General features: G+C 32.0%; 1 protein-coding gene across 1 annotated transcript in view; it reads right to left on the reverse strand.

The window, feature by feature from the left end:
• The window catches only part of LOC149786236 (sacsin-like), a 43,877-nt gene extending 29,606 nt beyond the window's left edge, over positions 1 to 14,271 (reverse strand). Inside the window, exons 1-3 of the mRNA XM_089975913.1 lie at positions 14,184 to 14,271; positions 9,781 to 9,896; positions 5,598 to 5,711 (exon numbers count right to left, since the gene is read on the reverse strand). Coding sequence (XP_089832039.1) covers positions 5,598 to 5,711; positions 9,781 to 9,896; positions 14,184 to 14,187 — 234 coding nt within the window. The 5' untranslated portion in view covers positions 14,188 to 14,271. The remainder of the gene's footprint in view (positions 1 to 5,597; positions 5,712 to 9,780; positions 9,897 to 14,183) is intronic.
• Positions 14,272 to 15,640: the final 1,369 nt, after the last annotated feature.

Here is a 15,640-nt window from a genome sequence, read left to right on the forward strand (position 1 = left end):
ATTGGTGGCAGTACATGTATATGTCAGTGTAGCTGATGTAGAAGGATGAATATATACTCATATAAATTTGAAGAAACACATGCATGTCAGTGTTCTTTAATTTATTTCCACATATATGCTTAAAAACAGACAAAGATATGACAAAAAAAGTAGAGAAAATGTAAACATGATCAAAAAATTAATGTCTTGTAGTACAAGCATAGATGGTGCAAGGTGGATTTTGGGCTTGATCTGATGTGTACTCTGAAAAATAATTTGTTGGTCTTCCTATTAAAATATGCTCAACAAAAATCATACCCTAGTGAAAATGTGACTGAAATTTCAGCAAAATCACAGCGAACAATTTTTGACATTCACTCAAATGTCCTTTTTCACTAAAATTATGGTATTTTAGGAAATTTTACCAAAATTTCTGAAAATATCATTTAAAGTTTGTCATTTAAATTTCACTGACTCTGCGAACATTTCTGAAAATATCAGTGGGAATGTGTGATTGAAACTTCACTGAGAGTTTGTCAAAAATTCTGAAAATATAGTGATTCTTTATGATTGTAATACCAGTCATTTCAATAAAAAATATCAATAAGATATAATAAAATTTATTTTTTGTTTCTTGTACAATTTGAATGATTTTCAGCAGCATTTATATTTCCTGTTTCTGATAGCTGTAATTTTATTGTTTATTTTGGGCACAATAACTTCTTTCCACATCTATCCTTGTTATATTTCTTTTTCAAATCTTGTTGTTGTTGTTGTTGTTGTTGTATTTTTGTTTAACTTAAACTGGATTTAACTGCCCTCAAACAAGTTTTCATGTTTTCCGTTTTAAATCAGAATTTCACTTTTCTCCTGACCTGAATCTGATTTTCCTCAATATGGACCTTTTTTTTTTAGTATCGTCTCTGAATATTTTTTTTTAAATAATGCTCTATTTGGTCCCATTTTGCAATGAGCTTTCTAATAAGTATTTAATTGTACTGTTTATTATTTAAAAGATGATCGCTGTAAAGAGCTTTCTGATTGGTCAAAATTTTGTACTTGCCCAATGAATATTTGTGTAACGGAAACTGATGGGGATGAGCATGCTTGCTAAACATGGCGATTTGAATTTTCGAGGGGGATACGAGATTGAATAACCATCTGAAAAATGCGCAGCAATGAGAATAGCTTTAACGCAAAGTCAATAGGAACATAATTGGTCAATCTGTATCAAAACTGAATGTCAGGACTAGCATTTTGCTTTTCGTGCCATAAAGAGCTTTACAGTAGCGGCTAACTTGCTAAATAGAACAAGGAATCAAACCAGGATGATTTCAAAATTACATAACTCAAAACCGATTAACTTCAAGAATGAATTTAAGGAGGGACAACGTATAGATCACTGGTGGGTATTGGTGCCAAATACTCATGTCTATCAAAGATAGTCATATCTTTGCGGAATTATTGTGGCCCACATGTAGAATCATCTTTCAATATCATGAGGCATTATTGTGTATATTATCAAAATATTATAGGTATGTTAGAATTCAGTGTAAAATAAGAATAATTATATCATGATAAACATCTGTCATGGCTGCTTATGGAACAAGGACTAATTCAAGACACTACAACAGTATCATAGTTTGTACATTAATCAAAAATCACGTCTACAGTACAAGTGACATAAGGCAAGCTCCTAGCATTTCTTCTTTTTAAAATCAATGCCTCAAATGGATGCTTTTCTGTAATTTTGCATTATTTTCACAGTTAAATTTTTCAATGTGGATTAATATTTTATATTTATATATGTTTATGTGTTCATAGATGCATGTGCATATGTTCCAGGCCTGATACACCGCTCCCTCGATAACTCGCACCCGGATAACTCGCGATCCCGCTTATATCGCGGTGTCCGTCTTGGCTCCCAATTTTTTCCAGAGAAAATGTATTTAAAATATCTTCAAAATATGCTGAACATGAAAAAATTACGATAAGAATTGATAAATTAAACCTTGATAAATTGCTCATTTTATCATCGAAAATGGTGATTAATGCCTGTAAAAATATAATCCATATTTTGAAATTTGCAGGTTCTAAAGAAGAATTAATTTCAGAGATCTCGAAAACGCTTAATTACGCGTATTTGGATGCCAATTTTTTATCTGGGACGCAGAAAATCACTGAGGCAGGACTCCTCCGTACGCATGTAATAGGTGCGCGGGAAAATTCAAAGATTTGCCGGTCCTGTTTCAGACACCTGCTTTGTGGGAAAATGTGTTGATCAGTTAACTGTGCTGATATTTACAATGACAGAATTCAGTGACTGAAAGACTCTTTGATGTACTGTTGCCATTTTATAAGAGTACATTTAAAAAAAAAAAAGAACATGATACAACAGCTAGGCAGCTAGTTCAAAGGCTTTGACTGGCGGCCGAGTGAGAAAATGTACTGATATTTAGTGATTGAATTCAGAGGCAGAAAGACCCAGTTTTAAAATCCTAGTGAGACCTCTGTTTAAAGATATCATATATTATGTAAGTTTTTATGATAAATAGTTGTCATTATACTGTAAATAAACAGTCTGCTGAAATAGCGATCAATGAAAACTTCTGGTAAATGCTAACAGGTGGCAACAGAGAATGAAATAAGCACCAATTAAACATCTTCCTGTGTGAAAGTCACGTTCTAATTCTTTAATTCCGTTTCAGTGTAAACATTATAATCACAACATATTCTGTTCATTGAAAACATGAAAAGAGTCAATCGACCGTCACATCAAAACCCGTGAGTACTTCTGTGAGAACCTAATTACATGTACATGCTGGCTTTGTTTTGATCAACAACTTGGGGAAGTGTTTGTTGCATTAAAAAAAAAAATCGATTACAAGAGACCTCGGGTGCTGGATTAAGGGTCTTGGAGCTGCCTTTGACGTAAAGCAAAACAGTAACAGAGACAACAACGATGATATAGTGACTTCGAATGTTTCAGTGAAACTGATGTCATTAATGCCGAGGCTGTTTGGGAGAAATTTGTACAGACTCATGGTCCTGAGATGAGCGTTTCTCTTGATGATTTGGAGGAGTGGATTTGTGCTAACAATGATTGCCCCACAGCCGAATACATGTCAGATGAAACTATAATTATTCCTACAGCGCAAAACTTTGCAGCAGAAGACGATTCTAACTGGAGTAACAAAAGTGTTGAAAGTGATGCAGACGCAGATGTTGCACCACCACCCCTCTGCACAGGAAGCAATCAAATATTTTGATATTGCCATAAGGTGGCTGGAGACCCAATATGTTGACTACATAAAGCTCACGCAGTTGAGAAATCTGAGTGATTTTGCTCGGCGGCAGAGAAACCAATAAGTAACACACACAAAAAAAATTAACTGATTTTTTCAAAAAGTGAATTGATATTTGTCAAGCGTGGCACAAACGGCAAGTATTAGCTTGTTCTAATTTACGTTGTTTTAAATTTGTAGACCAATTAAATATGTTAGTACTGATTAACCCTTGTTTTTTTTGTTTTCCATTTTACTTCTATCGCATTCAAATCTATCTATCTATCTATCTATCATTCGATTGACACTGTTTCTCGAAAAGAGTCCATCTTTTGTATATAAAAAAATGTCTAATTTGGATCAAACAATAAAACTAGAATGTATCCAATGCAACATAAAAATTAGTGACGTAGTACACAATGTGTGAAGTGGTACACATGTTAAGTGAACGGAAACCACGTGGAATAATGTTTTCGATGATCACCTCAATATACTGTAATTTATCCAGAAATTAATGTTGTCCTATGAGAAAATAATAAAGTACACCGTTATGAAGAGATATTTATTAACAGTTAATCTCAGAACGATTATAAAGTGAGTATTCAACAATATAATCTGCCTACCCCTCCCCCCTTATTTTTCTGTTATGTCGTCAATCACTTTATTGGTTTTGGGCTTATTTTATAGGTCCCTCAATAACTCGCGCCTCACTTATAGTGCAGTCGATGTTTCTGGACCCCGATGTGAGCGAGTTATCGAGGGAGTGGTGTACTTTGATTTGTAAAATCAATTATTTAGTGCAAAGCCAAATTCTTCATATCATCTTGTATATATTGTACATAACATATAGAAGGCCTCAAGATTAGTTCTGTAACTAATTGAGTTACATCCTCTAAATGAAGTCATTATTATTTTATTTTTATTATTATTATTAGCATTATTATTATTAACTCCTGTATCACTTGCCTTGGATGTCATATAATTAATTACAACAACTGTATATTTGTTTTCATGTACACTTAATATCACCTTGGTTAATAAAGTTCTGTTTAATTTAAATCCATTATTTAATTGAATACTTCTGAAATGTCTGAAAAACTACTGAAACTTCAGTAAAATACTATATAATTATCAAAATTTTAGTGAAATCTCACAAAAGTTTTAGTCAAATTATTTTTGAAACCTTACAAATATTTCAGTGAAATTTTAGTGAGATCTCACCACAATTTCAGTGAAAGTTTTGGTTGAAATATTTGTGAAATCTCACCAAACTTTTCATTAAAATGAAAAAGACTTAAGTGATGCCATCATGGATTAGGTTTTGTATGCAAGAAAGAAAATGACAAGAAAAAAATAAATCTTATTTGATAATGTCTGTCAAAATAATGAATTTTAAAAATTATTGTGAATATTTATCATTGATTCCCGATAACATCTAAGAATCATTAGACAGTTTAATAGAAATCTGAAGCAGTTTTTTATGGTTTAGGTAGAAATTGCTTTAAAAGAACCGTCTGAAATCCACTTTAAGTACACCTGGAAAATTTTATATGGGATGGACTATTACCAAATTCCATATGGATTAATCACAAATTCCATATAGATTAATGCTAAATTCCATATGGAATTTTAATTTTATTCCATGTGGACAACCTACAGATCTCATGGACTAATCTGCATGTTTCATGGGATTTTCCATACGGAGTACGTAAGGAATCCATAACATTTCCATATGGATACACTGAAATCCATAAGAGTGGTTCAGCTATAGAATAAAAATGTACGTATGGATTCCATATCCAATCCATGTGGAAAATTTTGTACTGGAGCAAAAAGTAACATTTCCGATAATGGTTATTTTGGCATAACACTTCAAGAACCTGATGAAATTGTTAAATTTCAGAAGCCATGGTACGATCATATTATATTCGAATTAATACGCAAACTCTTCCCCAAATGATAATAAACATTTTGTACACTAATTCTCGTACTTTAAAAAAAAAAAAATTACAGGTACAAGAAAAATACACGTACAAGTATTTAAAATTCCAGGAACCACACCACGATCTTATTATATTCGAATTCATACACAATCTCTTCCCAAAATAATAATTAATTTTGTATACACTATTTCACATACTTTGAATTTTAAAAAATATTTTTCATGTGCGAATGAATATATGAAATTTGAGGAGCCATGCCACAACCTTGTTATATCCAAATTTGCATTATAGCGAGGCACATTATAGCAGGGTCACACTGCATTATATTCCATTATACCCAGTGACATAAAAATTATAGGCTTGATTATACATTTGAATAGCTAAAACTAACCTTGAAAAACTTCCGATATTTACTCTTACTGTCCTCCAGCATATTGATGCATCTGTTATCATAAAGAATCTTGACCTCGCTTGCTCCAGCATCCTCTGCATTCTGAAGCAGTTCCTGAAAGTAGCAGTAATTTCATCAGTGACAATATGTATTGAAAATATGTATTGGTTTCTTGCATGAAAACAACAACAAAGTGTATATATATATATATATATACACACACACACACACACACACACACACACATGCAGTAATTGTACCTAGTTGGAGCATGTTCATTTAAATTGTTTCTTTATTATGTCCATATATAAACACAGCTAATTATCAATGATGTAACTATGTACATGTACTTTGAATGTAAATGAGTATATAATAGAGGGCAACAAGGACGATTAGTTCCATGCAACTAATTGTGTCACCTTGTTTAAATTATGTTGTAATTATTATTATTATTATCAGGAAAGAGTCTAGCAGGTTAGCTGAAATTTGTGAATTTTCTTTCTTAAAATAGATTATAAAAGAGTTTGTTTGAACCTCATATGTTTTGAATTATTTGTTATTACAAATTAATAATTTTAAATGATATGTATGGTATAAATATGTCATGGGTTGTATTTAAATATGCTCTCATTTATTATGGAGTGTGATTATTGACCAAAATGATAACTAATATGAACGAATGTACCAAGGAAGCACTTAAATGACTGCATATACTTTATTATACTGCAAAAAATCATGATCTTTCCTTTTTTATTATTGCCCTATCAGCATGTTTCTATTTATGTCAGATTAAAATGGTATGCCATGGATGATATGTGTAACTTCTTTCCTTGATACATGTTGATTTCAATATGAACAATTTCCACAGAAATTAAAAAACTGAGCCTTTATTTTCCCTCTTGTAGATATCAGGGAGAAAATAATGGAAAGAAAATATGCGTAACACTGGCCTTGAATGTGGGTTTTTATATACTTGAATGCAATAGAGTTTCATGGTACATGTATCAATTTATATGTGTGTAAGTATTTGTGTATATGGTTTAATGGTACATCAGCACAATCCTGGCTATATTGTGCCAAGTAAGTTTAGGTGTCCCAGCAAAGGCATACAAAACAAAGATAAAGGCAAAAACCTTCAAAATATAAATAATAAAATAAAATAGAGACAAAAAGGCATACATATAATTATATTGTTATAAAGGATATAAAATATATCAATTTAAATTATACAATTTTATAGAGTGCATTAGCATTAAGTCCATTAGGATACAGAGTATCTAACTTATGAATCCAATAAGTTTCTTTTATGAGTCTATTCATGTCACCATGCACAATATATATTGGCATGAAAGAAAAATCGAGTAGAGAGTGATTATTGGTGTTAAAGTGTGTTGAAATATTAGAGGAAAACTGAGGATCTCTATAAATTGTTTTATGAATGCGATGATTATTCATTCTCTTAGAAACTTGTTGAAGAGTTTGTCCAACATATTGCATGCTACGTTTTTTACAAGTTATTAAATAAATCACATCAGTTGATATGCAGTTGGTGTTATCGCGTAGAGAAAATACCTCTTTTGTATTAGCACTACTGAAAGAAGTACTTTCTCTTATGTTTGCACATTGAGAGCACCGGTGTCTGTTACATTTAGATGATGAAAAGTGTATTTTTTTATTTTCTGTCTGTTTAGTTCTAATTAAAAAATCTTGCAAAATCTTGGATCTTCTATAAGCGAGAATTGGTTTAATTTTGTAAAGTGATTTGACGCTGGTTTTATTGGATAAATTTAGGAGACTATAATATTTATTAATTATACGACCTATATTAGGTAATGAAGGATTATATTGTATTGTGAAAGGAATTACATCTCTATTTTACATTCTGCTGTGTTTAAAGCCTCATGTTGAGTAAGATTAAGGGCTTTGTTCAGCACAGAATCAATTATATTTGTAGGATAATTTCTATTTTGGAAATAAGTTCATAATTTATTCAAAGAATTTTGTAATTGACAATCATCTGAAATAATGCGTCGGTATCTTTTGGCCTGGCTATATGGTATACCGTTTTTACATGACATGGGATGACATGAAGAATATTCTACATATTGGTGGATATTTAAGTGTGCTTGATATGAATATTTGTAGAGATAGTGTATTCATTATTTTATATTACATTTACATCTAAAAATGAAACGTGTACTTGATGCAGTATAAGTAAATTTAATTGTCAGGTGAAAATGATTTAGGCGATCAATAAATTTTTTAGTTCTTATTTGAATAGTTCCAGATCATAAATATGTCATCTAAAAATCTGAACCAAACAGATGGATTAAACTTTTTGTTTTGAAGAAAATCTTTTTCTAATTTACCCATGAAAAGGGAAGCATATGAAGGAGCCACAGGACTACCCATTGCTGTACCCATTATTTGTATGTAATTCATATTTTCAAATTGAAAATAATTGTTTTCCAAGATAAGTTTTATTATTTTACAAATATCATCACTAGATAGTGTGATATTAATAGGATTATTATCAATAAAATATTTACACGCTTCAATACCATCTGCATGCGGAATGTTGGTATATAGTGATGTTACATCTAATGATACCAGGATTGAAATTATCAGATAGCTGTGGAATAGACTTCAACTTTTTAATAAAAGTAGTTGTATCTTTAATGTATGAAGGAAGTGATTCATTAAAGGTTGTATAATTCTATCAATACATTTTGATAGGTCTTCAGTATATGAATTATAGCCTGATATAATCGGTCATCCTGGAAAATTTAAAGGTAAATTATGGTCAAGATTTTTATGAGTTTTGGGTAATATGTAGAATTGAGGTGTACGTATCTTAAGAGGGAAAGTATCAAATTCCTCAAATATGGAATTATTATTTTTAGCAATCTCATTAATGCATGTTGAAATTTTTTATTTAATTTCTATTGACGGGTTTTTGTTAATATGTTTGTAGTATTTTTCATCATTTAATTGACATTTAACTTCTTTAACATAATAATCTTAATTCATGATAATAATAGTGTTTGATTTATCAACCTTTTTAATAACTATACTGTCATCATTCATTAGATTATATAAAGACTTAATTTCATCCTTAGAAATATTGCTAAGATATTGCTTTTTATGATTACCAGTTAATATCTCTTTTGTGATCGCGTCAATATAAAAATCTAAATATGAATCACGTTCACTAGGTGGTGTAAAAGATGATTTAATTGTGTTAAAATAACCCATTTTTTTTAGAATGAAAAGAAATCGATTTACTCTTTGAATTATTGTATGCTTTATCATAAAAAAATTCTTTTAATTTTAGACATCTAGAAAAATTAAAAATTTCTTCAGCTAATTTAATTTTATTGTGACATTTTGGTTTGGGACAAAATCACAAAATATAAATAGAAATTCCTTTATCTTAATATTAACTGCATGCATTTAAAAGTCCAAGACCTTCTCAGATAAAATATTATCATGGGACACATTCAAGAACTTAAAGATTCCTTCCAATAATCACTACATTTGAAAATGCGGGGTGGGGGGGGGCAGGGAGGATAGTCAGAGAGCAAAATGACTAAGATTCAATCTTTTGCTTCAAGTAAATGTTATGTAATGCAGGTGAATAATTTTCCCAATTATTTTTCACATGTTATTGGTTAATTTATCACCAAGTCCACTTTATGATGAATCAGCTCTTGATTTATGTTGACACCAGTAATCACAAAAAAAAAAATAACCAGCCAAAAAAGAAAAAATTAGCAAAATGCAAAAATGTTGGCAAGTATGTGCCAAGTATGCACATTTATATAGAAAATCAGGACTTCTTAACCCCTCTAATGGGGATAGGTTCTAAAAAAATCATGCTCAAAACTGCTGCCTATACTCTAGAAATAAAGAACAGTTGAGATGCAGTTAGGCTGAACGCCTAGTACTCAACAATGGCTTTATAAGCATCATCAGAAATGCTCTTTGTACATTCATATGAGAAAGTCTTGTATGATAAGAAAGTCTTATACTGTATGGTCAGATAAGAAAGTCTTATATTGTATGATCATATAAGGATTGTAAGAAAAAAGCTGCTACTCACCACAAAAGTCAACAAATGTTCTAGTCTGAACAGACAGACAAGTGTGTGCATATGGAAACGAGAGAGAGAGAGAGAGATTACTTTTATAATCTGCCCATCATCAGGGTACTCTGCTAGAATGGTCTTTAGTTGTTTTATCAAAGGAGGTTGTTCCATCGAGGAATACTCCTCAATATCTGAGCCAGAGTCCTCATTCGCTAAAAAGAAATGATTCTTAACATTTATTTTCACAAACAGAATATACCCGGTAGTCATCATTTATGTTACAGTATTCTAAAAACAAAGATTAAGATTTTTAAAAATTCTGTCTACTGTTAGATAAAGTCAAATTTTCCATATATTTATTACTTGGCTAATTGCCAGATCATATACACAAGTGCAAAAGCATGTAAACGTGTTTTACTCTAATCCTGATATATGTGTATGCACACAACGATCATGTCTACTTTGTTTTTAATATTGAGAGTGAGGTAAGGAAGACTGAACATAGGAAGATGTATATTGATGGATGGATGTGTGTGCATGCTTGTGTATATATATATATATATATATATATATATAGAGAGAGAGAGAGAGAGAGAGAGAGAGAGAGAGGGGAGGAGAGAGGGGGGCAAACTGATTCAAAATATGGGTATTTTTAAGCAGAAAAAATAAATGAAATTCAAACAAATATGGAGTGCTTTAATTGGATGGGTAGGTGAGTGTGATTTTGATTTGCAACATACCTTTAACAATTTTTCTATCATATCACTATGATGTCTGCAGTGTGGCAGTTTATAGTGATGTCTACCAATGAGGCATCAAGACGCTCAGATGTGTAGCATCATGTCCCACCCAGTCAAATTATCCTAACACCAGGCTGACCAGTCCTAATTCTAACCTCTTAATGCTGAGCGCGATGTGAGACAGCTACTAAGTACCATTTTTATCAGTCTTTGGTATGACTTTGCAAGATTCAAACCTGTGACCTCCCTCATCCAAGGCAGACACTCTAACCAGTGTGAATAAAGGATTTCAGGGTGGGTGCAGTAGGGTTATTAAGCACAACAACACAGACTTTGTTTTTACAATCTGTCTATGCAATAATTAGTCTCATAAATGACCTTTCAGATGGTATGCAGATAAAATTAAAGTTGCCAAAATACTTTGTTTTTCAATGTCATGGATATTATAGAGTTTTCTTTCCTTTACAAATGTACAATTTCATTTCAAGAAATATTCACTTGCTGAGCTTATCTCCCTTGCTTCTGAACTGATATGCTGCACTGAGTGAATGACATAACACCTGTTTGCCTACTGCCCATTACTATGACCCATATTTACAAAAAGGCAGGCTACATTGTATCAAGAAGAACAGGGATGCAGATAGGATACTTTAAAACATACTAACTACACATTTGATGTGTTAAATTCAGTTCAGTCAAAAATGCCACATCTTTCTTATATATTTTGTTAATGAAGCTACTCCAGAAACAGAGCATTGTTACCTGTGCAGTGTAACAACTTTAAATAATTTAAAGTGGACTGATCAATATGTAAGTTGTCAGGTGCACAAAATTACTATTGCCTGCTAATAAATGTTTTATGTATACTGGCCTTCCTCCATTTAAAGTAAACCAGTACACAAAGAAGCCAGCAAGGATGGCTATGAGGTTTCATCAGGGGTCCTAAGCTAAGCTACTTTTAATATACTTTTACCGAGGCTGTCTTTTTTTTAGAGATAGGAAACAATTTACATAATAGAGACAAAACAGAACAAAAGATAATATTATATACACATTCAATTCAATTGTGGCATTTGTACCAGTTAAATAATAAAGGGATCATACACACTAAAATACCACTTAAAAACTAACTCATTATATGTTTTTAAAACTCCCCACTATAATGATCAACAATATGAAGAATTTAGGGGAGATAATGGCTGTTTGGATGTGGAGGCAAACCCTTACTGAACTCCCATTTACACCAAGATGTTAATCCCTGCTGGCTGATTATGTAATTGGTATATCCAATTAAGTTATCTATCTTTCCTAAAATAATAGTGCTACTGGAGAGCTCTGGATCATATTTAATAATTTCTATTATCTGATATTTTGCACAATCTATGTTGTGGTCAGATAAATTAAAATGCTTAGACACGAGGGAATCTATAAAATTAATGATATTCCTCAAGTGCTTTTTTATTCTCACTTGGAATTAGCTTTTAGTCTCACATATATTTCATACAGTTGAGTAAATAGATGACAAGTGTTTGGTACAGTGTCCTCTTTGTTTTGAGGTTTCTCGGAGGATAGTGTTCCAAGCACTTATGCACTTATGAAATTGGGAGAATTTTGGGCATAGATTAATTTCTAATCCTCAAGCAATTTTGCTTTTAAGGCCAAACTTTTGGGACTAGTCAGACACCTTTTTAATTTCACATATTTGGAAAGAAGTTTTCTCGCTTCGTTATAAAGTGGAATTGATTGGGATGGTAGTAACAAATGGGAGTTAAATTATTTTTAACTAAAAGGACTAATCTAGTTTTCCTTTATTATTTATAGGTGTAAACAGCCCCAACATTAAAACCACCCTGCTATAGATAACAGCCAGTAATTACAGGTTTGTGTGATGATTTGATTGATTTCTATCTGAGGAAGTTAGATAAAGGTCATAAATGTTATATCTCTACAGTTTCATGCACTTACAAGGAGAACATGCAAGCAGATAGGCATGCCATTGGTTGCTTTTCTATAGTTTGAGCTTCAGTTGTAATTTTTAAATTAGTGAAGACTGATTGCACTTTTTTTCCGTATGTGTCTATGGTTGATGAAATTTATTCCAATACAAATATTTTACAATATATGATATATATGCATAGCAATTCAACATAACAGCATAAATATGATTAATGAGAAAAGGTTAATAACAGAAAGGGAGAATGAGAAATCAGAACAAGGTCAATTAATGAGTAGTCACACTATTTTATTGATCAAATTAGAAAACAGTTTTAAGTTTAAGAAGAGTAAAGACAAGATCATAAATTTTTCTTTTTTTGCAAAAACATATGTTCTTATTTTTCCCATATAAGAGGACAATCTGAATGGACTGAATGCCAATTTTCATGTATGCACTTATCAGATTTTACAGTAATTGACACTAAATGAACTGGATTTATTTTTCTAACCACACACAATGCCTTGTTATTGCACACACACACACACACACACACACACACACACAATATCTAATCTGAAGTCTTTGCACCATAAAGTTAGTTTTTCAGGTGAATTATTAATACATGTACCCACATGCTAGAAGGTAAGCCCTTTAAGAAAAGGTTCATTAGCCTATTATCTATTATCTAATTGTGATTGATGCTACCAGTCAGTACTCAGTTGTATGTCATCAATAGAACACTGTTTGCTTCTGGGGGGTTTTAAAATCAAATATCAGGGGCTTATTAATCAGGCATCTGATCTCTCTTTTGATACTCTGCCAACAAAGACAGACAAAGCAGTATTCTAAAAGCCAGATTCACTCAGTTTTATACAAAGATTAAAAACTTCACAACTGCTTTGGATGAGTGTTACTTAGCTACACAAGAAATGGACTCATTAACATATTAACCCCTGGCAACGAGTTTAGGTGACAGGAGGTAGTAGCCTACTGCCAAGCTCTGTAGCGTCAAGGTCATGTAAGATACACTAAAGTGGGTGGTATTAAAGAAAGGTAGACAGATGTAGTTCTTCAATCACACCAAATAATCTGGAAGTTCTAGTTGCACTACAAAATACAGAGGGAAAAACCTCATTTTTTGAACCCAATTGTTTTCCACCCAAAATTTGCCTGTGGTCAGAATCTGATTTTGTGTCCGGATTTTAGACTTTTTGGTCTCAGATCCAAGGCAGACCAGTATGAACAGCAAAGAGACAGATGAACCATTGCAAAAAGTAGGATAAGATGGGCATTTGGAATAAAGAGTGGTCTCGATACACAAATAATGGGTCCGTTAAGCAAAAAAATAAAAATAAAAAATAACTCCAACATTTATCTTTCTGCTCATGTACAAACCAAATAGCCAATGAAAAACAATGTTTCTAACACAACTAGGCATTAGGTTATTGGAAGATCATCAGGAAGTTGATGTATTAGGATGTATTCTGAAATAGCTTTCATAATGTGTTCCCTACTCAAATTTCAGGCGAAAACAACAAAAATCTCCAGGGGTTACTGTGTAAACAAAAGCAATATTACTCAGAGTAAGCTGTAAGATAAAACAGGCTCTTGAACTGTGAGTATTACCAATTATACAGAGTATATAAACAATCTGTAGTCTCATTCACAATTCTGACTTATAGTAAAGATATAAGATTATCTCATTCCTCCAATATTTCTCATGAGAAAGTCTGTTTTTCTATGTGAAACAATTTAATTATTTGATATATATATATATATATATATATATATATATATATATACTGTGTACATTAGCTACATACCCATTTTTTGGAAAATGGACTCTAATGGTCACAATGTTTCAGTGATAAATTAGGTGATATGTCCGCATATAACCATTGTCAAAGGACTGAAAAGAGACAAAAGGAAGTATAATTATGGTTCATTACTAATAAAAGCATTTATCTTCCTCTCATTTTTGTTACACCCTTTCATCATCATATTCATCATAATAGTATTAGCAGTTGTTATCATTATCACTGTTGTAATCTTTCTACTACTTGATTAGATGCATAAAGTTGCTGAACATGGACACAGACAAATTATTTAGTCCCCAGATACCATGGTGTTAACAATTGGCCAACTTAGTATCCTTTCACAGTAAGATTGGCAAAACACACTTACATCCTTTGAATGATCTATCCAAGAGAAAATGGTGAAATGATATGTTGCATGCCTCATTTTGGAGAAAAATGGTCTTGTAGATTCCTATAATAAAAAAATTGGCCTGGTGAGGTCTCCTCACTTACATCTAGCAATAAAGTGTCCAGCAACAGTGATAAAATTAAAATATTCATTAAAGCCTACTATTAGGCACAATTTATCCATACATTGGAAAAATTATATTACTTTATTCCAGGTATATAAAAAAAATCAGTGGCTTTCATTTTTCAACTCACATAGGCTGGTTCTGCAGCTCATAAAATATTGAACTAGCTGTGAACACATGCAATTTCCTCCACACAAGCCAAGCAGTGGCCAAGTCTCAAATGATCCCTCCCAACAGCAGAATTTACAAAACTCACCAGAAATAGTATTTAAAAATACCCATGGTACCTACAAATTTACAGGTAAGAATTACCATGGTAGCTTGTAAGCAAAATCAGTGAAAAAAGTATCCCATGGTCACAAGATGTTATGTTGTATACGCAATAGAATTAAACACAAAATACTTTTTTCTTGTGGCCACAAGGTGTGTTTCTTATACAGTTCTGTAGGATTCAATGAAGTAATGACCCCCTCCCCATCCATATAATTCTGTACAAACTTTGGGTCATGCTCAAGTTAGTAGCCTTTTTCTAGTCCAAATTCTGATATGCCAGTAAAATTTTAGAAAAAAAATGAATTAAAAGTTTCTTGCAAGTGATATTTTTTATTCATACATCAATCTTATTCAATGTGATTTACCTTATCTGACATTACTCATGCTCCAGTAGCTACAAAGTTACTTTGACACACTGCCAATATTGTGCTTGTACAACAGCATGGCATCATTAGCTTGCAATTTAATTTACCCAGGATTCTCCATAATTGGTCCAAACATTTATGATCCATTGGGTCAAATGATTTTTTCTTTTTGTTCATACAGGTGTGAACAAACTAATTCAGAAGTCTATATAAAATTAGAAACAAAAAGATGATGAAAGGAATACAAAGGGGGCCGGGATGGGTATGTACTATTACACTATACTGACTGGTGTCTATTTAACCAGGTTAGAAA

This window comes from Sinohyriopsis cumingii, chromosome 12, assembly GCF_028554795.1.
Source record: "Sinohyriopsis cumingii isolate HCF-2022 chromosome 12, ASM2855479v2, whole genome shotgun sequence".
Taxonomy (NCBI): domain Eukaryota; kingdom Metazoa; phylum Mollusca; class Bivalvia; order Unionida; family Unionidae; genus Sinohyriopsis; species Sinohyriopsis cumingii.